We start from the raw sequence: 26,564 nt of genomic DNA, 5'->3' as shown, positions 1-26,564 counted from the left end.
CAATACACACAAACGTAAATTAGTTATAATGTGTTAGTGCTGTCTGAAAGCCTCTACTGTGGCTGTATATGCGTGTGTGTGTGTGTGTGTGTGTGTGTGTGTGTGTGTGTGTGTGTGTGTGTGTGTGTGTGTGTGTGTGTGTACGAGTATAATGTACACACACACAGACTGTTTAAATTTGCTAGGACATCTGGAGGCCTACAGAGTGAAAGAGAGCTGAAGGAGCTGAGTCTGTCCGGAGTTTAGGGAAGGGTGTGTGTTTTAAGTGTGTGTGTGGGTGTAAATTACAGTCGAACTTTAATACTCCTCCCTTTGCTTTTACACTCACGCCGACAACAACCTCCCTCTCGACGTGTGTGTGTGTGTGTGTGTGTGTGTGTGTGTGTGTGTGTGTGTGTGTGTGTGTGTGTGTGTGTGTGTGGACACTGAGAGAGAAAGAAAGTGCAAGAAACAAAAAATAGAGAAAGAGACCCAAGTCAGAAAGAGATGAGAGAGAACAGGGTGTGGGGGAAAAAAATTAGAACATAGAGGGAAAAAATGACAACAATGACGCAGGATATTTTTTTCATCCACAATTATTGTTGTTGTTGTTGTTGTTGGTGGGGTGGTGGTGGTGCTGGTGCTGGTGCTGGTTCTAGTTCTGGTGCTGGTGGTCTATTCTCTTAAAGTTTTAAGCGACTAAGAGTCATCAATCTTTATATTTATATTAATATTCTATGTAGAAACCAAACCACATGGTGCTTCCTTAACAAATACACTATAAGACCTAAAGTATTGGGACACCTGACTTTCCCAGCCATATAGGGATATTCCCCAATCTGTTACCACAAAGTTGGATGCAGTAGAATAAAATCTTTTCTTCAGAAGACCCAAACCTGCTCCAGCATTACAATGCCCCTGTGCACAAAACCAGATCTGATGAAGATCTGATGTACATGGGTCACCTACATCAGTTCCTGACTTTACTAACACTTTACATGTGACTGAATGAATCTCTACAAATCTTAACAAAAATCTAGTGGAGCCTCTACCCAGGAGAGTGGAGGTTCTTATAACAGCAAATGAGCAATGAATGTGTAATGGGATGTGCAAAATTCACATACAAATCTCCAACTTTGTGCTAACAGTTTGGGTAAGAACCACATATGGCTGTGTGTTCCAATACTTTTGGCCAAATCATCTAGTTTCTGTTTTCAGTTACATTATAGCAGCTGTTAACAGTCCTCCTCTGATGTTAGATGAGTCAAATTATCTAACGGTTGTATTTAAAATCCAAATTTTCTCCGGAAGATGTCAGAAAACAGAAGATGTGACTAAAATGTTTCGAGACTAGTTTTAAATGAGTCTAACAGATGGCAGCACAAGACTGCACGCACAGTCACAGGGAGCACCGGCCTCACCCATTCTGATATCTGCAAACCCTGTCACCAAGCTCACCTCACACGTGAGTTTCTCACCAGAAACACCATGATCTTACTTCTGCATCCACCGTACCCTTCACGAAGATGAAGATTCAGGGCAAAGGTCGCCATTTTTACACAATTGCAGAGATCCAGTGCGAAACGCAGAAGGTGCTTGACACGCTTCGAAAAGAAGCTGGAGTACTGTCAGAAAAAAAAATATCACCATATCATGATCCAGAATTCAATTACATTTTCTTTTGCATTAATTTTTTATTTAATAGAAAGACAGAGAGAGAGAGAGAGAGAGAGAGAGAGAGAGAGAGAGAGAGAGCAATTTGCTATTTGAGTGCAGCTTTTGCCTCTTACTGTAAAAAAGGTGTGTGTGTGTGTGTGTGTGTGTGTGTGTGTGTGTGTGTGTGTGTGTGTGTGTGTGTGTGTGTGTGCATGTAAGTGTTTAGGACAAGCACCTCCCAGACTCAGTTTTCTTGGTCCTGCTCAGTGGACCCTCTGTTTCTCCCCTCCCCTCCCTTCCTCCCTCTCTCTCCCTCTCTCTTTCTTTCTTTCTCTCTCTCTCTCTCCCTCTTTTCCTCTCCCTCTCAAACACACACACTCGTCAGGTCCACACTCGACTCTCTGTCTGCATTGGTGGACTTTTGGAAGCTTCACAGAGGAGATATATCTTTCTTCAGAAGCTGATGTTTTATAAACAGAGGTGAGTGTGTGTGTGTGTGTGTGTGTGTGTGTGTGTGTGTGTGTGTGTGTGTGTGTGTGTGTGTGTGTGCGTGTGCACTCCGGTGTTTCAGCTGTTTTGTGTCTCGGTTTTTCAGTATCTCAGTACAGATTTATTTTCAGTCTACAGAAAAAACATGAAAAAAAAGTGAGGAGGAGAAAAAGAAGTCAAGCTTTTATTTAAAATACAGAAATTTTACTGCAGAAATTATTATAGATTACAGAAAAGCTCTTAAGGTTGAACTTTCAAAGAGAAAAGTGATGGATAAAAGCAGGTATACAAAAGAGTGAGGAGAAGGAGATAATAAAAAGAATTATTAAAATGAAGTTATATAAACATTATACAGAAATATACATTCAATACATTCCCAAGGAGATGTAGCATTTTTATTGAGCTGAACAGGATGAAGGGAGAGATGATCTGTTGTTCAAGTTTGTTTGAAATGAAAAGAGAAGGATGGATGGTGGGATTGTAGGAAGAAAGAGTTAGGAAGATGTTCATACAATTTCTTGACAAAAAAGGGTAAAAAAAATTTAACTCTAGAAAAAAATACAGAACAAAATATGAATGGAAAGAACAAAAAGAGGAATAAACGCAAAGTAAGAAAAAAACCCAAGTAAATGTAGAGGAGAACTTGATTGAGCAAAGGGAAAAAAATTAAACAAAGCAACAAAGGCGAGAACTGGACATGAGGAAGACAGATGAAAGGAAAGAAGAAAGAAACAAATGGAAAGAAGAGAAAATAATGTAAATGAAAAACAGAGGATAGGAACAGAAGAAAAACAGAAGAAACAAACATCGAAGGAAACAAAGAAAGAAAGAAAAACAAAAAGTGTAAAGAATGAAAACAAGCAAGAGAAAGAAACATAAAAGAGAATAAAGAAATGAACAAAGGACTAAATAGAAAAAAGAAATTTAGTCTTATCTTTGCTTCCTGTTCTTTGTTTCATGTTTCATGCGATGTGATTGGTCAGTGTTTTTTAATGTGACGTGTGAATTTTCTATTCTAAGTGTAATGTTTTATCTACACACACACACACACACACACACACACACACACACACACACACACACACACACACACATATATATATATATATGTCATATAAATATGTGTGTGTGTGTGTGTGTGTGTACGTGTGTGTGTGTGTATGTGTGTGTGTGTGTGTGTGTGTGGTGCATATGTAACCCATCACATTCACATAGTTTTGTGTTCGTCGTTTCTCCGAGATGATTCCACACGGACACTTCACTCCTTGTGCTCTATTCGTTGTGAAACATCACTGGTGTCTCCTCAGAATCACACAACCTGTAGAATTCTGGTTCGCGCTCAATGCTAAGTGTTATGACAGTAATTATATACATTTTGTTATGGAAGTCATTTAACACCACATCTGAGGTAAATGTTGATATTCTGCAAAATGTTGTGTTATTTCTCCACACTTTCTGATACCACATCATACATGGGAAGTGGTAGCGCAGTGGTTAATGTTAGGGGTTACAGGTCAGGGGTCAAGCCCCAGCACCACCATGCTGCCCCTGCTGGCCCTTAACCCCTTCTGTTTCAGGGGTGCTGTATCAAGCTGAGATATGTGAAGAAAGAATTTCATTGTGCTGTATTGTATGTGTGTCAAGTCTTTCTTTCTTTCTTTCTTTCTTTCTAGCTGCACCTTTAAGCATCTTAATGCTAAATGATCTGAGCCTCTGTATCTGTATTTGGCAGCTACGGATAAACTCATCTTACATTAAAGTGGCAGCTGAAAAACTATTCAGGATTAATCCTTTTTTGTTTTTTTTACATTTCGACCTGAAAGATATCTTAATGAAATTTTTTTCTACCTGGTATTAATCTATATATTGGTGTGTTTATTAACATTTCTTCCCTGTAGTTCCCCCTTTTAAAGTTCTTGTAGTTAGAAGGAGAACAGCATGGACCCTCATGGTTCAGGGCATCAGGGTCACATGGTTTAAAGACTCACAATGGCTGTTTCTGACATGCACCCCTGCTGTGTCCTAAACGTACTCAGTCTCATCCCAAATTTACTCCAGCATGTCTAGAAGAAGCTGTTGCTATAGCAACTATAATGCATACATCAAAGTTTCAACACCTTCTGTCCAATCAGAATCCGTTTGTGTTGTGATGTCAGAACTGGTTTGGTTTTATGTGATGTTTTAGGGTAATTATGCAATGAAAGTTATCATAGATTGAAAACGCACACATCCAGCCACCTACCCACCCACACACACACACACACACACACACACACACACACACACACACACACACACACACACACACACACACACACACACACACACACACATATGGTGATGCAGGTCATAGCAGGTTGATGGTTACATGAACAGAGTAGCTGCTGGGAAATAGTGTGTGTCACAGAATTTTGTCTGTCAAATAGTGATTCATACGTGTGTGTGTGTGTGTGTGTGTGTGTGTGTGTGTGTGTGTGTGTGTGTGTGTGTGTGTGTGTGTGTGTGTGTGGTATCTGATTGAGATATTTTAAGATGTTGTGGCTTCCTAAACAAACACATGCCTTGAATTGACTCACACTAACTATGACCTGTTATTACATTCCTTTGTGTGTGTGTGTGCGTGTGCGTGTGCGTGTGTGTGTGTGTGTGTGTGTGCAGTAATCACACTGTTTGTGTTCAGTCCAGTAAGAGTGATAACCATAATTTACTCCTCAACAACAAGAGATAAAGAGAGAGATGGAGTGAGAGACGGATAGAGTAAGACATACAGAAAGAGTATGAGCGATTGAGAGATAAGACAGGTTGGAAGATAATGAGCGAGACGTGCGAAAGAGTGGGTGAGAGAGATAGATACTAGTACAGAGAGAGATGGAGATAAAGAGAAAAAGAAAAAAAGAGAATGAGAGATGGAGAAAGACAAAGCGTGAGACAGAGTAAAATGTAAAGAAAGACAGGCCGCTAGATGGAGACTAAGGGAGACAGAGTGAGTTGGACATAAAGTAAGGTAGAGACAGAGAGAGATATAATGAGACGGACAGCGAGTAAAAGAGAAAGATGGTGTGACAGAGAATAAGATGGTAAAACAAAAAGGAGTGAGATATAAAGTGTGACAGAAAGATGTTGAGGCTATGAGTAAAGACATAGTAAAAAAGTGAGACACTGAGACATAGAGTAAGATGTTAAGACAAGAGAAAAGACAAGAGAAAAATGTTGAGACAGACAGAAATTAAGATATTGAGACAAAGACTAAGACAGAGTAAAATGGTGAGACATACAGGAAGTAAGATGTTGAGACAGACAGTAAGACAGACAGGGAGTAAGATGTTGAGACAGACAGTAAGACAGACAGGGAGTAAGATGTTGAGACAGACAGTAAGACAGACAGGGAGTAAGATGTTGAGATAGACAGGGAGTAAGATGGGGATACAGACAGTATGACAGACAGGCGTCTCTTCCCTGATTCCAGTGTGCCCCAGCTGGAGCTCGGCTGTTTTCATTTTTATTTTACTCTGTGAGCTGATACCATCAGGGTGGAGGGCAGGAGGATGGAGGGTAGGAAAGCAGCTATGTCTCATTTCACTAGACTACACCCAGCAGTAATTATGAGCCTTTAAACAGGAAGTGGGCAGGAAGAGAAAAGCATGGACCCTCTGGCTCTGGCTGTCAGGGGCACATGGTTCAGAGAGTCGCCACGGCAGTGTCTAAAAACTCACTACAGCTGTGTCCAAAAACTCACTAGGCTGTGTCCCAAACACACTCTGGCTGTGTCCCAAAGCCAAAAGCACTCCGTTGTGTTTCAGTAGCACTCCACTGTGTCCCAAACACACTCCGGCAGTGTCCCAAACACTCGTATTCTAGAGAAGAGTCCATCACCATAAACTCTAAATATAGCAATCTGCCCACTAATGACGTTTTATTAACATCATGATTTGTTATAGACTTGTTTTCTAGTGTTCTTGGTCTTAGTAGCTGGGGAACCATGTGAATTACCCAGAATGCACTGCACATGTGAAAAGAAAAAAAAAAAAAGATTTTTAGATGTGTATGTAAAAACCTTCATATTTCTTGCCGTTTTCATGAGCACCGTCCAAAATCACACATTCTTTTCTAGACCAAATGTTTTTTTTTTTTTTTGTGGAAATCTTTTTATCAGACACGGGTGTTTGGGACACAGCTGCTAATAAACAGATCGTTGCGATGCTAATTAAAACTCCACAGCCTGAGAAGTTGCTTTTAAAGAGTCATGGTTTTGAAGTCATTTCCTGTGGAGCATTTGTTGCCTTCACCCCTTTCCCTCCACACACACACACACACACACACACACACACACACACACACACACACACACACACTCACACACACACACACACAGAGACACTGACGTGTGAGGGGAGACATTAGATGGGGTGACATAACTATCCAGTGTGTTAAGAACACTAATGTTTTGAAAACGACCAAGTCAGAGAACACACAAACACATGTTTTCTGACTGGAACATTAACCGCACACACACACACACACACACACACACACACACACACACACACACACACACACACACACACACACACAAAACCCCGAATCCAAAAAAGTTGTGACACTATATAAAATGTAAATAAAAACAGAATGGAATGATTTTAAAATCTCATAATTCTATAATACTATTCACAATAGAACACAGAAAACATCAAACGTTTAAACAAAGCATAACGTTTTAAGAACAAAATAAGCTAATTTAAATTTTCATCTCGAAACAGTTGGGAAAAGATGTTTTCTGGATGACGGTCTATCTTGCCCTAAAACCTGTATGTACCTTTCAGCATTAATGTGAAAGCTACCATTTCCATAAACTTAAATGCACCCCCATGCCATCGGAGATGCAGGCTTTTGAACTGAGCACTAATAAGCTGAATGGTCCCTCTCCTCTTTAGTATGGGGGATGCAGTGTCCATGGTTTCCTTAATGAAATTAAAATGTTGTTTTTCCAACTATAAAACAGTTTTCCACTCGTTTTAAATGAGCATTGGCCCAGAGAAGATGACAGGATCATTTCCACATATGGCTTCTTCTTTACGTGATAGAGATTCAACCTGAATTTGTGGATGACATGATGATACATTGATTTCTGGAGGTGTTAATGAGCCCATACAGTGATATTTATTACAGATTCATGACTGTTTTAAATGCAGTGCCACCCGAGGGCCTAAAGTTAAATATTGATTTTTGACTTTGTCTCTTGCACAGAGATTTTTTCCAGATTCTTTGAATCTTCTCACAATATTATGTATTGTAGATGATATTTAAAGTCTTCACAATTTGATTTTGAGGAACATTATTCTGAAATTGTAACACAATTTTAACATTTTTACAGATTGGTGAAGCTCTGCCCATCTTTACCCAGAGACTCTGCCAGTTTAAGATCTGTATTTATACCCAATCATCTTACTGACCTGTTGTCAATGAACCTGATTAGTTTTATAATGTTCCTCGAGCTGTTTGTTTTTAATAAAACGTATTTTTCTAGCCTTTTGTTGCCACGTCCCAACTTTTTTGAGATATGTTGCAGCCACCAAATAAAACATAAGCTTATTTATTCCTTAAAAATGGTCCTCAGTTTCAACAGTTGATATGTTTTTATTCTGTATTGTGTATAAAATATGGGTTTGTGGGATTTGCAAATCATTGCCTTCTGTTTTTATTGACATTTTACACAATGTCTTTACTTTTTTGGAATTGGGGTTACATATGTTAGCTTGGTCAGTACACACGATTATACCCAACATTGATGTAGATGGTTTGACTGCTGCTATACAGAGATCCAATATATTTATTTTTGTCTCAGTGTTGAGCCTTTCAGTGTTGATTCTCTCAGTGTTTGATTTCTGCAGTTTGGCTTCTGAATCTTTGGTTTCTTTGTCTCAGCTTTTCAGTGTTTTCCTTCTGAATGTTCTGATTCTGAATCCCTGGGTTCTGAAGAGTTTTGGTTGTCTCAGCGCTTAGTTTCTCATTGTTTACCTTCTCAGCATTTCACTTCTGAGGGTTTTATGTGTACGTCTTTAGTTTCTAAATTTTTATCTTCTCACTGTCCGGCTTCTGAATCTTCAATTTCTGACTGTTGTGGTTGACTCAAATTCTCAGTGATTATTCTCTTAAAGTCTGTTTTCCAGTGTTTGGCTCTTAAATATTTTGTTTCTGAGGGTTTTGGTTGACTCAGTGTTAACCTTCTGACAGTTTAACTTCACACCATTCAGTCTCTCAGTGTTTAGCATCTGAGGGTTTTATCTGTACATTTTTGGCTTCTCAAAGTTTTTCCTCTCAGTGTTTGTTTTTCCAGTGTTTCTTCTGAATCTTTGGTTTATGAATGTTTTGGTTGTCTCAGCTTCTCAGTGTTTAGCTTCAGAGACTTTAAATTCTCCGTGTGGAGCATCATTGTTGAGTGTTTTTCCTCTCAGTGTTTGTTTTCTATTGTTTGACTTCTGAATCTTTGGGTTCTGATGGTTTTGATTGTCTCATTGTTGACCTAACAGTTTAACTTCTTAGCATTAAGCTTCACAATGTTTCACTTCTTCCTATTTCGCTTTTTTGTTGGTTTCATGTGTATGTTTTTAGTTTCTGAGTGTTTATCCATTCAGTGCTTGTTTTCCAGTGTTTGGGATATAAATCTTTGGTTTTCCGGTATTTTGGTTGTTTCGGCTTCTGAATGTTTTTTTTTTTCTCAATGTTTGTTTCCTGAATCTTTGGGTTCTGAGTGTTTGGCTTCAGAGCAGTGATCTGAGTTTATGTTTTGCCTCTTAGTGGTAGTATTCCTGATTTCTTTAGCTTCAGTTTTCAGCTCCTTAGTGTAAGCATCCTGGTATTTTCCTTCCCAGTGTTTGTCTTCTCATTGTTTAACTTTTTTCTTTCTTACACCACAGTGGTAAGTAATATTAATGATTTAAAAGTTGATGCAAGAGTCAAGAATTATAGACATATTTAGGCAAAGAACAACTGCTAATCAAATTATACTTTTTTTTTTACACCAGATTTAAAATGTCACAAAAAAAACGTCCACTCTGTTTGGTGAGTTGAGGATGAAGGGCTGGTGGAGAAATAAAACACATTACTTTAGGTGCTTATGACATCACTGTATGTCTAATATATTTTTCTAATTCTAATATCCTAATATGTACACATATTTTGTGTGTGTGTTTTCAGGAGTGTGGGGTGTGTAATGTGAGCTGAGTAGCAGGAAGTGTGATGAGGGTTGTGTGGGTGTGACAGAGAGACAGAGGAAGACAAAATGAATCCTGTGAGAAAGGACATGGAGCTGCTGAGCAACAGCATGGCCACCTACGCTCACATTACAGGTGTGTATCACTTTCTCTCACAGACGTAGACACAAACACACACACAAAGAGAGGAGTGTTTGTGCGAGGAAATTGGCACTTAATTTGTTTTTAATATTTTTTTTTAAATAAAATGATTACAAAATATATAGCACGTATATAATAATGTACCATTTTTTATTATTATTTCTCTTATATTTCTTTTACATTATTACTATTTCCATTTGACATTATTATAAACTCCATTTGTAGTTTGTAGCCAAAAGTATTTGGACACGTTACATTACAATATAAGACGAAATATTGATCATGTCACCAAAGATTAGTGATAGATTCAAACTAAAGTAACGAGGCTGGTTTGAAAATGTAAGAAGTAGAACGTACAAATATTTGTGTAAAAAAATCAGTAAAAGTCAAAAGTTGTCCGAAAAATAAATAGTGAATTAAAATACTGATACCAGAAAAAAAATCTACTTAAGTGCAGTAACGACATATTGGTACTTCATGACTTCCCACCTCTGGTTACCACACAGTCGTATCGGTCGTCTTTGGATGCAGTAGAATGAAATTTTCTTTTCACGTTAACTAGGAGACCCAAAACCTGCTCCAGCATGACAATGCCCCTGTGCACAAAGCCAGCTCAATGAAGATGAAGATCTTGAGTGGCCTGCTATAGATCTTCAACCCTATTAAACACATTTGTGATTAATGTGAAAGCTGACTGCACCCCAGTCCTCCTCACATCACCTACATCAGTACCTGAGTTTACAAAACACCCTCGTGATTCTCCACAAACTCCAAAACGTAGTGGAATATCTTTCCAGAAGAGTGGAGGTTATTATAATGACAAATGGGTACTAAACGTGGAATGAGATTTTTTTAAGTTCTGGTGTCTACAAGCTTTTGTTCATGTAGTGTAGAGCTCTGTATATCGAACATTAGTCGTAATTGCAATATGTTCTTCCCTCAGAGAACACCGAAAGCTTTGCGCTGTACTTCATGCTGGGTGTCTGCTTCGGGCTGCTCCTGGCTCTGACGCTCCTCATCCTGGGCTTCGCTTGCAGGCCCAGAAGAAACGCTGTGAAGAAAACTTCATCTCCAGACCAAAAACATCTCAAAGTGTCTGACGAAGAAGGTGCGCAGGAACGACTGGACAAGAGCGACGATGAAGGAGAGGAAGCGTTTCCTGATGTGACCGTGAACGAGCAGAACCAAGTCAACGGGACCACCACGGACGTGAACGTGTTTTCTTCGGCTGATGAGCTGGAGAGAGCTCGGCGTTTAGAGGAGAGAGAACGCATCGTCAGAGAAATCTGGAGAAACGGACAGCCGGATATCTTATCCGCAGGGACTGGGACGCTGGGACGTGTGCACTATCACTAGCTAAAGATGTATTCCAGATCATTTACTGTAATCCACCAGAATCTTTGCACTTCACTGGAACTGACACACGGTGAGAAAAGTTCAGTATTTACAATATTTTCTACACATTTATGAATAAACCTTTATATAAACTATTCTATTTCGGAGCATTTGTATATATTGAGATTTATTAGAGTCTCAGTAGAATTTAAACTGAGAAGCTTCAGTTTTTATCCCGGTCCCACGCTAAAGAAGAAACACCACCCCACGTTTCTCAGGCCTCCACTTCCTGTGGCTGCTCTCCCACAATCAAAAAGAGAAACAACCCTCCTCCCTGGGGGTCATGAAAATGATTTCAGATGTCAGAAAAGCATTTGCTCTCAACTTTCACCACAGACACATTCCAGAGTGTGTGTGTGTGTTGTGTTAATGATAGTGATTTGGTGCTGTTGTATTGTTCACACTGTAGCGTTATTCAATTCTGGATTCTAATTGGCCAGAAGGCTCCCTTCTTCTCCCCATTCTTTTTAATCTTGGGTTCACACAATGTTTGATCCTGGTTGTGATGCATAAATGTTCCACCTACAATGTAAAACAATTCTGTCTAGTTCTAAGGTCAAGGATAGTGAATATTTAAAAAGGGGGCAGAGCTACTCAACAATAAAAAACCCACATACCCGGTTGCGCTACATAAAAGGGGGAGGAGTCACTGTGTATATCCTACTTTGAGTTCCTATTTACCACATCCCACCTTGACATCCAGTCAAATAAAAATAGAGCATAAACAGCAGTCGTTAAGCAAAAAAAATAATAATAATTTTGCGCTGTTTATTTCCTTTTAATATAAATGATCATTAAACCAAACCTTTTTTGCTTAAAACAAGTATTTTGAGTCTTTTCTTTTATGCCTGTTTACCTGCTTTATGATGTGAATTGTAGGGAAAATTCATTAAAGCTGATGCATTAATACGTGGCAAGATCAAAAATGAGTCTGCTGGAACAAATAATGATAAAAAAAAAAACAAAAAAATCTATGGGTTTTTCGTTTACAAAAAACATGACTCCATCCATCGTTTCTCTTTTATTAGAGAACTCTCCAGAGGCAACCTGATCAAGTGATCAAACATTAAACCAGATATGACATTTCAAACTGAATACATCTCCATAGCCTTCTATATTTTAGTTTAAAGGCTGCTGAAGAGGCCCAGCTTTGGTCCAGCTGTCACGACTCAGAGCACTACTGCAGATGTTATCTGTGTGTGTGTGTGTGTGTGTGTGTTAAGTCCAGAGATTAGAGCTGACCCTTTCCCATGACATCCAGTGTGTAATGACTCCCAGCTGCCGAGCAGCAAGTCGTCCCTAAATCACAGTGACGTCTCCAAATAAAAACACGAAATCTTTTTTTATTCTTTTTTTTTTCTTTATTGAAACGGAAATTAGGAAAGACAGAAACAACAGCGTTGGCGAAACGATACAAACGTAACAAAGCGTCAAGGCAAATGAAACGGGTGGAGGAGAGTCTACAGATCTATCAAGGTTCTACCAGTGTGGCTCATTTTACAAAAGCTGTAGCAGCTCAAAGGTGTCTTTGCGGTCTAATATTCTACAATTACGTAGATGCTGCTGTTTATTTCTTTAGAAAACAAACAACGCAGGGTTTTATTCCTCCAACCCCCACCCACAATATCCTTCACCCATGTTTTTTTTTCTTCTGAATAAAACCTGTTGAAGTTGCATTTCTTTAAAGCATTATTAAAAAAACAAACAAAAAAAAAAAACTAAGCCATTACAATCATTTACAATTGAACAAAAAGGGGTTTCGGGGAATGACTGAAAATAATCGCACTATAGTTTTGAACTCTCAATGAGTGATTAGTCACAAATCATTAAAAATACACAGTGGAACCGTTCCAGATGGGAAGCAGCTCGGCGATTAACTTTAAACATGGCGAGACGAAGACCGGTTTAAAATAAGTCTGAGACATTTGACAACACACCCACGTCTCGGTACGCACAGAAATGTGTGGGGGGTGGTGGGACGACGACGAAGGGTGTTCTGGAAGATAGACGGAAAAGGGAATGGACAGACTGAGCACAAAAAAAAAACAACAACAACAAAACCACTTCACTGCAGTTCCCGTCTCTAAGGCACAAGTGCGCATTTCCATTGCACGTTTTAAAATAAAAATCAAAGAACAAAAATATGGGTCATGTACATGCACACACACAAAATCACAGCATCCTGCTCATTCCAGTTAGACTTATGTAGACCGTAGCTGCTACGATTAAAACGAGTGTTAAAAAAAAAATCTAAATCAAAATAACTAGAAAGCATTTTGTTCTAAACACGTGACAGAATAAAGTGAGAGCGGCTCGTGTGAACATCGCTGTACACTTCATCTGAACGACACACCTGCGTTTGGGGACTGCAGTGGTGAATTAACTAAACAAAAAAAAAAAAAACAAAAAAAAAAAAGCTCAAAAAGAAAGACGAGTGGGCGTGGTCTACGGTTTAGAGGCGGAGCTCTCGGTTGCTTTCTCATCATCTTTGAGGCCGTGCTCAATGCCATCGTCAGGCAGCTCTCCCTCCTCCGTGGCTCCCTGGAACATGTCGTGGGTCCACTTCGGGCTGCCACTGCTACCCCCGGTGGCAGCGCCTCGACGTATAGTGAAGGAACCTCTGCTGCGTGGATACATGCCACGCCCACGACCGCGCCCGTCTGCCCACTTCATCTCACCTTCACGGTCACGGTCATCGTGCTGAGACATCAAAAGGTGAAAATAATTTAAAATAAAGAAGCTCAAATTTAAGGCGTGTGTGTGTGTGTGTGTGTGTGTGTGTGTATATGTGTGTGAGTAGGTACCTGGTAGTACTTCCTGCTTTTAGGGGTATATTCAGGGTCCCACTCCTCCTCCTGGGGGCGTACAGGCCCACCAATATTTGCAGGGTTTCCATTGTTGTTGTTGTTGTTGGGGTAATTTCCCCTGTTCCATCCTCTACCTCTTATTCTAGGCTGTAAAAGACAAAAGGACATTTTTATAACAAAAGAAAAGAGAGCCATCATCACCAGCAGCTCCATCATCATCTCATTCAGAGTGGATTTTGGACAGATTTCTCACTCTGCAGAATTTTGCCTTTAGGGCCGAGGCAATACGACACAAACATCACATCACGATACTTCGTAGCATTTCTAAACAATATATCACCATACACATGGCTTCACTTATTAATTCCCAGTAATATAGTAAAAAAAAAAATTACAAAAAAAGTATTTTTTTTATTAATAAACGATTTTTATATCGTTTTTACAAACGTTATAGTTACAATTTCATCATCTCTCAGAAAAACAGACTTACAAATCCCCTGTCGTATCCCCCGCGTCCTCTATCGTAACCCGTACGGTCGAATCCTCCACGCTCATACCCTCCTCTTCCTCTCTCGTGGCCTCCTCTCTCCATGTGGCCCCCTTCATAGTCCCGGGGGTACTCTCGTGGCCCCAGGCGGGACTTATCAAAGCCCCCTTTATCCATTTGTTCCATCTCCTCGCCGTGGTACTCTCTGGAACGGTAAGCTTGGGGCGAGGGAGAGGAAGATGAGGAGGAGGAGGAAGGAGAACGCTCACGCTTCTTCTTGCTTTTCCTGTAATAATAAAAAAAAGAAAGAAAAACATCTATCTATTTTAGGATGAGAGCAGGTAGAACTAGATAACTTATGAACAGATATGACTAGATAGAGTTTTTAATGACTCAAATTTTATCACGTTTCTAAATCATATCAAATTCAGAGCCCTACTCCTCCTCCAGGGGGCGCACTTCGCCCATTCATAACATCCAAGAGGTTTGTTTTTATTGTGGTTGGGTTCATTTCCAATTTCAAAATGGATATTTTACCAGTTAATTGCAAAAGAAAGGATTTCAGACATCATCATCATCATCATCAAGTGTGTTCTCCATATTAGAAGACACAAAGATAAACCCTGTCTTTAAAATACGTACTCCATTAGGCACCTTTTTTTAAACCAACACCCTGCAGCTGTGCCAAATGGCAACACAATCAAAAGCTGAATAAGTTTCTGAGAATATAACTTCCAGGGTTCTGACTCGAGAGTAAGGATAAAAAGAGTGAAGTTAAATGTTGTAAAATCATAACTGGCCTGTAGATGGCAGTAAAACATCCATTAGAGTTTATAGTAATGGAGTTTTACTGGCTGAATTAATACGTATAAAAAAACAACGCCTGGTCTTGGATTCATTCTTTCATTTTTATTCTGTAGTACGATTCCGTTCCTGATGAGAGTAATAAGTGAAATTGAAAACGCCCACAGTGAAGTAAGTGTGTCTGAATCATTAAACAAAAGGACCTACTTGGACTTCTTGTGTTTTGAGGACTTCTCAGAGGAGAGTTCTCGGCTGGGGGTGCGTGATCCTGCTGATTCTTTGCCCCCCTCACGCTTGGGATATTTTTTACGTCGCTCAATATCCAAACGCAGGTCCATTGACTCTCCTTCGTATTTTTTACCATAATCCTGCGGAAACACAGCGACGCACTTTAAAATTTAACATCGACACACCAAAAAACAAAGACCTACACTAAATCCTTATTGGACTTTTTATAATCCATTATAATATATTACAGAAGTGTAAAAGTAATTATCAGTATGCATCGCATAAGCGTGTTAAATAGCAATATTACACGTATACGATTAAAGCTTCAAGACAAAATACAATTATATATATCAATATAAAAATACACCATATAGACCAAGGTACTGGAACATCAGACGTTTCTAGCTAAATGTGGTTCTTCACACCAAACTGTTACCACCACGTCAGAGGCACAAAACTGATTCTTGGATGAAACTTTTGGAAATGACCTCAAACCTACTGAACACCTTTGAGCTTATATGGAACTCTGACTGCAGCCCAGGCCTCTTTACCTCACCTACAGCAGCCTTCAACAATCCAAACTTTGCTTAGAAATTTGTTCCAAACGTTTAATGACTCACAGAAGGACAATTTTAAAGGATTTTGACAATGTCAACAGTATCAAGCACTACACAAGACACTTCACTAGCGTGTTAAATTATTTACATTTAGAGCTAAATTTACAGATTATTATTATTATTATTATTACATTACACTAAACTACATAATCAGTACACCCTTAACCCCTAATACTACAAAAACTATACACTGTCATTTAAAAAATCCACTCTCTTTTGAAATGAACACATTATGCTCGAATAGAAGGTAAAATAACACTTTTTAGATGGATATCAGTTTAATAAATTATTATTAATTTAATAAATTTCCCAAAAAGACATGAGCAGTTCTAACAGTTTTATCTTCAGCGCTGAGAAAAAAAAATGTCACAGTGAAGAATTTGGTATAAAAGTGTTCATAATGTGCCCAGATTTACATTTTTAAATAAGATGTCAATAAAAGTATAGGAAAGCAGCATGCTCCATGCTTTTCCCCCATGGCCATTAGTACAGAGCCCCAAGGTGTTCAAATGCACTTCCAAGGAGAAAATACTTACTATGGCTTTTGATTAGATGTCCACTGAATGGCTTGGACAACATCTCAATAGTCACTTCCATTTTGATTAGCCTTTTTGTTTTGGGCATGAACGTACCCACCCAAAAATCATATCAGTAAAGCTGCTTGGGGGCAGGAAGAGGAAGAGGAGGTACTTGTGTATATAGGATTTACTGCACCTCCTTTAAAACGGGGGAGGGTATGAAGGAATCAGGGGAGAAAGCACATTGCTCGTTCAGCTGGCACACACATTGCAATGTCAGATTTGTGAAAACACTCGGTCACCTTGTAGTCGTTCTCGTCCATATCCTCAAACAGACGAGTGTGCTTCTTAAAAGCACTGGGAGACACATCAATTCTCCTGTAAGGACACAGACAAAGCCATGAGGACACTGGGGAATATTGGCCTGTATTCAAGTACTTATTTTGAAGTCTTCACTATTTACTCATAATCACATTAAAAAGGCGTCGCGTTAACATGTACATTATCATGCTGTTAAATACATTTTAAAAAAGTGCTGTGATGAAGTGGAGCCTTTTATCCTTCAACTCTATTACATTTATTTTATATTCGTATTATGTTTGCATAATAATGATGTGGAACAAGTTCTCACTCATGTCATAGGAGCTATAAACGCTCATTCCCTCATAGGGTCGCAAAGAGGTGGAATATTTCTGGAAGCTCTCTATATAAACTACATCTGAGGAATTTGGGAAATATTCCAAGTTGGAAACTTACCAGAAATGTATGGAAATTAATATTAAACAATTTTTGGGGAAATTTATATAAACTATTATATACAAACAAATATAAACATTTAAAAAAACTTAAATCTTTGACTTTGATTTCATTATTATGATTAAATAAGTTTTATGTAATATTTATGTAATTTACATGAGTACAAGATTCAAGCAGTGATCGGTGTTACATTACGGAGGAACGCGCGATGTGATGAATGTGCAGGGTAGAAGTTAAACTGAAATTGCATTAAATCTGGTTGTTTTAACGAAGATATGCTGCGAGATGTTCCAACTTCATGTAAAGCTCCCTGTTACAGAAGAACCTGTAACAAGTATGTAAATTCCCATTTTATTCCAGTCTTACAAATTGCTGGAATTTTGCAACCCTATTTCCTCAAGCCAAAAACCACCCCATGCAATTTGCCAAGTTAAAGAAAGACTGTATTAAAGCACCGATGATATGATTACCTGTGGATCTCGGGACTCTTTCGTTGCCTCATCATTTCCATCTGTGCGGCTTTTCTTTGGTACATGCCGAACCGCTCGTTCAGAGACATTCCGGACGAGCGAAAGTGCTGAGCTACAAACGAGAAGAAAATCCTTACAATGATGCATGAACAACATGGAGCCCAACATCAGACCCTGAGGAACTCCAGACCAGTTACTAAGAGCTGCTTAAGATTTAAAAGTTACCTTTGATGTGATGGACGATGGTGACTATGTGCTGAGCGAACAGTTCAGATGGGCTACGGCGAAGCTGAGCCGCTTGAATGTGCTGGAAAATCGAGCGGAACTCCTCATGCTCTTTCTTAACAGGGTATATCAGATCCTGAGACAAACGTCTTTCTTTGGCTAAAGCACCAGTTGAGCTAAAAAATAGCGGGGAGGAAAAAAACAAACAAAGAAGCAGATTATATCAAATACTTCACAAACCGCTGGTTAAATGTTCACAAAACTGATTGGTCATTAATTACCTCTCTGCTTCATCGTTAAATGCTTTCAGACTGAAATTAAATTCAGGCTCTTTCTTCTTAGACGGTCTGGCAGGAGGTGAAGACTCCCTAGCTGAAGGAAACAGGGGCTTGGTACGCTCAGCATTTCTGGAAGGAGAAGGAGATGTCGGACTCACGCGGTTCTTCTTCTTCTCCTTCTTCTTGGCAGCCTTCTCTTCTTTGCGTGCGGCCTGCTTGCGGCTTTTGTAAAGCGCTTCCATCACGTGTTCTTCCTCCTCCTCCATCTCGTCCTCCCGTTGCGCAGGATCTTTGTTGGACACGTAGTCGTCATCCCACTTCCCAAAGCGCTCTTCAAACAGTTCCCTAGCTGACAGAGTGGGTTTGGTCTTGTACTTTGTTTCCTCCTCAGCTTTTCTCTCTTTCAGGATTTTTGCGTACTCCTCTTCTTCCTCGTCCAGAAAAGGAAGTCCTTTATCGGCCTTGGACTCAACATAAACCGGATCCAGTTCGAAAACGGCTTTTTGTTTTCGGCTACTCTTCTCCTTTTCAGTATCGCTGGTATTCGGTTCTTCGCCCTGATTGTCATCCCAGTCGGCCGAGGTTTTTTTCTTCTCTGCCAGAAACCTGTAGTAAATGATCCAGAGTGATAGTTTGACACATTTTCTTGTTTAAAAAAAAAAAAAGAAAAAAAAAAAGTTACAATCCTGAGCCTTTAAAGAACTTAAACTAGTGTAGAGCTGAGCGATAAGGGGAAAATATTACAATCTACATTTCAATAAATTCCTCGTCAAAAGCTGTAGTACAAAAGCTTCCATGGAGAACAACAACAATTTGCATATGGGGCGTGGCCAGATGTACGACTCGTAATTAGTTTAGGAGCCGTAAAATTTTCGTTTAAACTTTAAGCAATTTTTTTTACTTTCATTTATATAGTGTATGTATGTATGTATATATATATATATATATATATATATATATATATATATATATATATATATATATATATATATATATATATATATATATATTACTGAATACACTGACACCACACTAAACTAATAATATCTTCCTAGACTTTGAGTCTGATTCCTCTCACAATTTCCTCCTCGTGAAAAGGCCAACGCCACCACTGGCTCACTCATAACTCAAACTTATAGTCAAAATTTATATTCGCAATCCTGTGTATTTATATAAAAGCTGCTTTGGGACAATATCCATGGTTAAATTTAATAGAACTCGATTTTCTTCATCTTGTTTTATTGCTCATTAATCCTTCTATTCCCTAGTTCGAGTTCCTAGGGGACAATTCCTTGATGTTTCTAGTTCCTATAAATTCCTTGTTCCTTTAATCTACTTAGTTCCATGGTCTAGTTTCGTAATCCTCCCACTTTAGAGTTCACACTTTATCCTCTTTATTCCTTGCTCCAGTCATACCAGATCCTCCTTCCCTTCTACTAACAGAACCATTGTCCTGCATCTACTTCTTACTTTAGGAATGGTCCTTGATCCTTGAGAATTTTCCTTGTCTGACATTTACAGGGAAAAATAAATGTGATTATCGCTCAGCTCTACAGCGTAGCTACGCCAATATATTTACTAAAAAGAAATGTATGAACTTATCACAGGCAAACATTGAGCACTAAAAACTGCACCACAGCAGACATGACTGACCAGGACTCGTTTTAGGAAATATACTTACATCGGCTAAGCTTTATCTCCTAAATTATGGGATTGCAAACAACCTCATTGCACAGGGCAACAGCCAGCAAGATTTGGCATTTTATTTGCGTTTGAAATGAGTTGACTTCCATTTTAACCTTTTTTCTTCCAAGGAGCTTTGTTTGCTGTGCACAGACTAAACACATTTGAAAGAGTGATTATAAATCAAATACTGTGCGAAAGAAAAAAAAAAAGAGAGGGATGTTGGTTCAAATTAAAAAAGGAGTTCTGCAATTCTCAAACAAAGAGACACCACGTACTTTTTGAACGCTGTGGAAATGGCCGCTTTCTCTCCTGCCTTCATGTCTTCTTTGGAGAAGAAGCCAAAACCAGTTGACGGCGGTGTTGGCTTTGGAGGACTCTTGGTTTCTGGACCACTAATGCTTCTCCAAGCAGAGGCACCATTACCTGTTGTCCCAGAAATTGAGACTTTAACCTCAGGTTGAGTGCCTAGTGTAGATGTTGGCTCGGGATTAGAGGTTTTAGGACTGGTGGTGTAGTCACTCAAGTTCTCCCATTTGCTCGCCGGCTCCTCAGAAATGGACGCAGAGGATTTGGGCTCTGCTTCTTTACTATTGGGTTTTCCTTCGTTCGGTGAGGTCTTACTCTTTGACTCTTTAGACGCAGCTTTGCCGGAGTTCCGGCGCCGCGGGGTCGGGGATCGTGAAGATGAGCTAGAGTGGCGAGATCGAGAAGAGGATTTGCCGGAATAATGGGAGCGGCTGAGGCTCCTGGAACGCTTGCGGGGTGTTCTGGAGCGAGAGCGTCCTCTTTTGGGGCTGTGATGTTCGTGGGACTGCTGCTGGTCACGGTAGCCTCCGTGCCAGTTGTTGGAGCGATAACCATAACCGCCGCCGCCACCACCTCCTCCGCCTCCACCACCGCCGCCGCCGCCTCCTCCTCCTCGGTGGTAGCCACGTGGATAATAACCACGCCCTCGGCCACGGTTGTAATAGAAGGGTCTCCGGTAGCCACGGAAACCACGATTGTACCCCCGGTTGCCTTGAAAATCTCTGGATGGGTAGTTTCGGTCCCGACTAGGGGAACGGGAGCGAGACCTGGAGCTAGGGGACAAAGAGAAAAGAAATATGTTCGAGTTTTTTATGATTAACAGATGAGACATAAGTGATAAAACACGTTGGTATGTAATTTATTACTAAGTTACGGTAAAAGGTGCAGGTTATTTATTAGCACCTAGAATACTGACGACTATGCGCACTAGGAAGGATGGCATTTTATTTAGTAAGTTGGCGATTCTGAAATAAATAACCAAAATGGCCGATGTCAAAAAACCTCCAAGCACCAGGAGGGGGGGGGGGGGTATGTTATCATTTACCACATAGTGGCAGTATATAACTACACATAGTGTCTCTCTATGTCACATGAAAGTTCAGGATTCACTACTCATAATCAGTGTTTTGTTTAGTCATTAGATCAATGGCAAAATAATAATGACTGGAAAAAACAAAAGCGACTGGTGGAATTTTTTTCATCAAAAGAAAGCTCTCAAAACAACAGTGCAACGTATCAACTCCTTGACAACACAAACAAATGAGGGGGGAAAAACACAAAGATCTTGTTAAAGGTTACATCAGCACAAGAGAATCACAGGGATGAACGTATGAATTTCTACACATTTTATCTCGTCTTGTGCTGTGTATTTTAGTTGGTCAGATTTCCTGACAACCCAAAACACTATTGTAAAAGGTGGGGTTATTGTGAGTTTCAGAGCTCTAACACCACCAGACAATTCAACCATGTTTTATTAACTTTTTCTGCACCCGTAACTACAGGAACAGAGCATCCTAAAATACCTGAACCAGTCTGGAGTGTTCCTCTCTTTAAAAAAAAAACAGGTTTTTGGTTGTAATTGAATCTTACATTGCAAACAAAAGAATACTATGCAGAGAGAAAACGACAAGGCGTTACCTGTAGCGATGCTTCCTGGATCTTGATCGTGAGCGGCTGCTGGAACGAGATCGCGAATACGACCTCGATCTGGACCGAGACCTCGATCTAGACCGAGACGGAGAATTCGGTGCCTTCGACATTTTGGGAATGGTGTCTTCTTCAAAACTAGCGAGGGGAAAAAAAAAATATCAATGTTTGGTAAAGACAAAGCCAGCTCCATGAAGATCTGCTTTACATGGGTTAGAGTGGAAGATCTCCTGCTGTAGCACTCTGAAATCAACTCTATTGATTAATGGACTGTTGATTACTATTATAAAAGCAAATGAGGCCCAAATGTGGAAAGAAATGTTCAGAAAACACATACCAACCCTGTATTAAAGTGTGCACAAACGTCTGCCTACAGTGAGTAGATAGACATTGGACTTTAATAAGGAGAAAAATCTGCCCCACAAACTGAAATGTAAAGAGAGCTGGGGTCTAATTCTGCTTACCTTATCACCAATCACAAAACCGCTGGCATTCAGCACAAACTATCAGCCCGTTATATTCAACTCAGAAACAACGTAGATTTGCAAACGAGGATTTATTTCCTCCATCACGTCGACACAAAGTTGTTTACACAAACGTTGACAAACAGTTCTCTGAACGGATCGTTGAGAACCAAAGTCTGATCATTTATCAGGAGTTAATCTTTAGCCCTTCTCGGACGTAGCCACCTCCACGTCAGATATTCCCAAAACTCAAACACCACCAGATTAATGACCCAAAACCCACTTCCCTTCAACAGTACACAAAGAGACCACAGGTCACCATCGGTTACAGGAAAGATCTCAGCTACAACACGAAACTCGAACATACATGCTGGTTTATATTACACAAGATGAACATGTACTGAAAAAAAATAGTTTTTTCCCTAACAAGAATCGTACAGTGTATACCTCAAAAGTATTTGGACACCCAATTTGCCAGGATATATGAAACTCCCCCTTACTGGAAAATAAGAATACATTTGTAATCAGACCGTGTTACACGTTTACATCAGGAAATATTTTTATATATATTTTTTTGTGTCAGAACTGATTTTTCTTACATTTTAATACACTTTATTTATTTATTACATCAGAAAGTGATTTTTGGTCAAAATTGCCCCCCTCGTCCGCTCACAAGCTATATGATTATTAAAACGTTCATCATCAGAAGAAATCTTTTTTTCGCTTCGGCTTCAGGCAAATGAGTCAGGATGTGGTTTGTGTGAGATATAACAGCATGTTTTTCATAATCAAACCCTCATTCTGAAGTGAGACACCGCTACAATACCATGAACACACACACAGCATTCATTCTTCAGGAAAGTTTCACATCAAATAATGTATTATTCTTTCCCAAACTGTAATCTCAAAAGGTGTCAATGTCCCTGTGCACAAATCCAGCTCCATGAAGATCTTCACATGGGTTGGAGTAGAAGATCTCCTGCTATAGAGCTCCAACCCTATTGAACACCTTTTGGGATGAATGTGAACGCTGGCTGCACCCCAGGAACCTCATCTTCTCACCAGCCTGGCTGAATCTGACCATGTTATCTATCATGGTACGACCTGCCCAGTCACCACACCTTAATCCTATTGAACTGCTCTGGGATGAAGTGATCACAAGAAAAACATCTCCAACTAGTGAAGAACACATTTGACAAGTTTTACAAGAGGAACCACAAAGTGTTTCAGCTGAATATCTTGATAAATTGATGTATATCTGAATGCCAACAGTGTGTAAAGCTGTTATTAATGCTGAAATAAAAAAAAAAAAAGAAAGTGGAACATCTAGACATTTATGGATCTGTTTGGGTCTTCATACGATGACATTACCGAGTCTGTCGCATAGAAAGAGAAGGAACATGCGTCTCTCTAAAAACATAACCCACCAAGTGTTTCCACGCTTTTCTACATTAATATTATTAATATTATACACAACCACACGTGTGCTATGACGTAACATCAAGTAAAAATCTAATCATGTTAAACAAATCAATTCATTTATAAAAAACAGTACATGTGGGGAAAAAGATGAGAGTAATACTTAATATTTTTACCCTGAGTGTATTATAATTATATGCAAATTTGTATCTCATACAAATAAATAATTTTGCATGTTTCTGCATGCTCGGGTGATAAAGACGACGTTTCTGTAAACTAATCCCAAATAAGGATAGCTTTAAGATACATTTGCGCTTAAAACCGGACCCAGTTATCGTTTACAAAAATAAATAACTCGAACAAAATACGACCAATAAGTATATATTACATTAGTATATATATTTGAGATGCTAGTCATGCTAACACTGTAAAACCCCCAGCTAGCATCCGTTAGCTAATGCGATGTAGCCGCGTTGCTAAGCTAACTCGGGTTACTTTTACGACACGACGGTGTTGAGCGACAATAACTAGATAAACGCCTGAGTTATTCATATGAACGCGTTAAAATATATTATTAATGAACATAAAACGAAACAATTGAACAGAAAATGGCTGTACCTGTATATCGGGCGGGCGGGCGGGCGGGCGCACGCACGCGCGCGCAAGTCAGCTCGCTGTAATGGCTGCACAGGCGCGCGAGCTCTCACTCGGATCTACGACTGGCTTTAATTCCAAGCCAAACCTTCCGCTAAACCTGATTTTATTTATTGCTTTTTGTTTAAAATCCAGAAACTCCTTATTATATAAAGATGGCGCTGAGAGGCGCAGCGGCTATGAGACAGTGCGCTGGAGTGTGTGTTCTGCAGAGAGTACAGCGCGCGAGCGATTCGATCCAGTGTCCTTCCTGTTCCTGCAGCCACATGGGTTGCCATGTTGCACCATATCACCACCCAATTCCAATTCCTGAAAATCACACGCGTTCAAAATGGCGCTTTGAAAGGTGGCCAGGTCTGTAGAGAACCCGCTTTTTTTAACACTCAAAATGATTCGTTAGGTCTACAGTAAAGTCTCCAGGGGACAAAAATATGTGTTGTGTACAAATATCACTGATACACTAAAGATGTCACGACAAAATGTATTTGTTTTTAAATACTTTGTTTTCTCATACAGTAGCTGAGCCTCAGCATGTGCAAAATGAAACAACTTAAGTCGAATTACCAACTTATTAATTCAAAATACAACTATGTACATGTTAAAATCACAACTTAATCAGCTGAAATAACATCCGTAAGTCAAAAAACAACCTTGTAAGTCAAACAGCTATGTAAGTTAACGTGATTAAGTAAAAATAACAAGTTAAATTATAAATAAATAAGTTAACATAAAAACTTTAGTGGGCGGATGTAACAAGTCAAATGTAAGTCAAATGAACAACCATGTAAGTAAAATGAACAACGGTGTAAGCTGAAACAACTTTCAAAAGTCCCCAAAATATATATTATAGAAACGTTTGTAAGTCAAAATAACTTAGTAAGTCAAAATTACAACTATGTAGGTTAAAAGCTTTTGTAAATAATAAATGTATGTACAACTTAATTTACAACATAAGTAAGTAAAAATAGCAACTGAGTAAGTACAAATCACAAATACATACGGTGAAATAGAAACTAATAACGGCATAAAATTTACATTAGGTAATTACATTTTAAAAAAAGAAAAAGAAAGTCAAAATATCAACTTGGTAACTCAGTAAATAACATATGGCAAATTTAAGTATATATATTTTTTAACCTTGTAGTCTGGGACTTTGAAATTGCCATACTTCAAATGTTTTCGTGTTCTCACATTATTTTAGCATTGCCTCATAATACTTTTTTTATAATATTGCATTCTGTGAACACCATGAACTGTATAGTCATAAATAAAGATTTTACAATTGAATATTGTTGTATATTGACTGCTCTAAAGCAAATATTTGTATAAACAAAGCAAACACTGCGGGGGTAATTATTGATGTTGATTTGACATCACTTACTGAACTCAGGGTTAATAAAAGTGATCTGAGTTTCAAAATAAGAATTTTGAGTTGATTGGGGTTTTCTCCCAGTCTGGACAAACTGGTTATACAATAAAGACACAACCTTCTTTGCTCATATTTAGGAGGAGTCAAAATTAAACGAGGGCACTGTAGATAATGTGTTATAACAAATAAATTAAGACTTGCTATATTCAAATGTGACACATGTAAGTCTTATGTGTGAATAACCGAGCACATTTCCGAGCACAGAAGGCGTTCTCCGAGTGTACAAAAAGCTGTGGATGACACTTCATAAAGAGTAGAGTTCATACACATGGTGTGTGTGTGTGTGTGTGTGTGTGTGTGTGTGTGTGTGTGTGTGTGTGTGTGTGTGTGTGTGTGTGTGTGTGTGTGTGTGCATCCACACACCCTCGTACACGCTTCCTGTGGGCTTCTGAGCCCCTCTTTACTGAAAGTGTAGTGAAACTAATACCCACATTTCCATAACCCACACCTGTTAAAGACATCTTACAGAGCAGCAATGGCTAATCCCCATGCATTTATTTCTAGAACCGTCATCTATCTATCTATCTATCTATCTATCTATCTATCTATCTATCTATCTGTCTGTCTGTCTGTCTGTCTGTCTGTCTGTCTGTCTGTCTGTCTGTCTGTCTGTCTGTTTAAATTGTATTTATGGGCTGAATCATTGCATTAAACAGTATTTGGTCTCTGCTGTGAAACTGTATGAAGTTTTTATCTCGTACCTCTCCATTGATGACTGATGTCTCACACAGCAAATTCGTGATATTGCTTTCCTGGTGCACGTAGATAGTATATATATCGGTATATTTGAACCTACACAAGCTGCGAGGAAAACAAATCCTAATAACAGAATGATGAGTGTCCAAGATAAGAAGTGGCAAGCGTGTGTGTGTGTGTGTGTGTGTGTGTGTGTGTGTGT

The 26,564-nt window shown here is 39.2% G+C and overlaps 2 protein-coding genes across 3 annotated transcripts; one reads left to right on the top strand and one right to left on the bottom strand.

Annotated features, from left to right (window-relative positions):
• The first annotated feature begins 1,936 nt into the window (after positions 1-1,936).
• Positions 1,937-10,966, top strand: eva1bb (eva-1 homolog Bb (C. elegans)). Its single transcript, XM_083547237.1, has 3 exons — positions 1,937-2,115; positions 9,319-9,470; positions 10,420-10,966. Exons 2-3 carry the CDS (start codon positions 9,404-9,406, stop codon positions 10,830-10,832), a joined length of 480 nt encoding a protein of 159 aa, XP_083403363.1. The 5' UTR covers positions 1,937-2,115; positions 9,319-9,403; the 3' UTR covers positions 10,833-10,966.
• Positions 10,967-12,209: 1,243 nt separating this feature from the next.
• Positions 12,210-26,564, bottom strand: thrap3b (thyroid hormone receptor associated protein 3b). Of its 2 annotated transcripts, none has more exons than XM_083546968.1 (11): positions 26,368-26,564; positions 21,692-21,838; positions 20,023-20,826; positions 18,065-18,667; positions 17,784-17,959; positions 17,559-17,670; positions 16,635-16,710; positions 15,177-15,337; positions 14,169-14,451; positions 13,676-13,825; positions 12,210-13,571 (listed from the first exon to the last, which is right to left on the bottom strand). In XM_083546968.1, the coding sequence occupies exons 1-11, from the start codon at positions 26,373-26,375 to the stop codon at positions 13,317-13,319; spliced, it is 2,775 nt and encodes a 924-aa protein (XP_083403094.1). In that variant the 5' UTR covers positions 26,376-26,564; the 3' UTR covers positions 12,210-13,316. The 2 variants fall into 2 exon arrangements, with proteins under 2 accessions (XP_083403094.1, XP_083403095.1); XM_083546969.1 differs by lacking the exon at positions 26,368-26,564 and adding an exon at positions 24,202-24,536.

Source organism: Silurus aristotelis (genome assembly GCF_946808225.1).
Source record: "Silurus aristotelis genome assembly, chromosome: 7".
Classification (NCBI taxonomy): Eukaryota; Metazoa; Chordata; class Actinopteri; order Siluriformes; family Siluridae; genus Silurus; species Silurus aristotelis.
The sequence above is the reverse complement of the archived record's forward strand: the minus strand, read 5'-3'. Positions and strand labels throughout refer to the sequence as shown.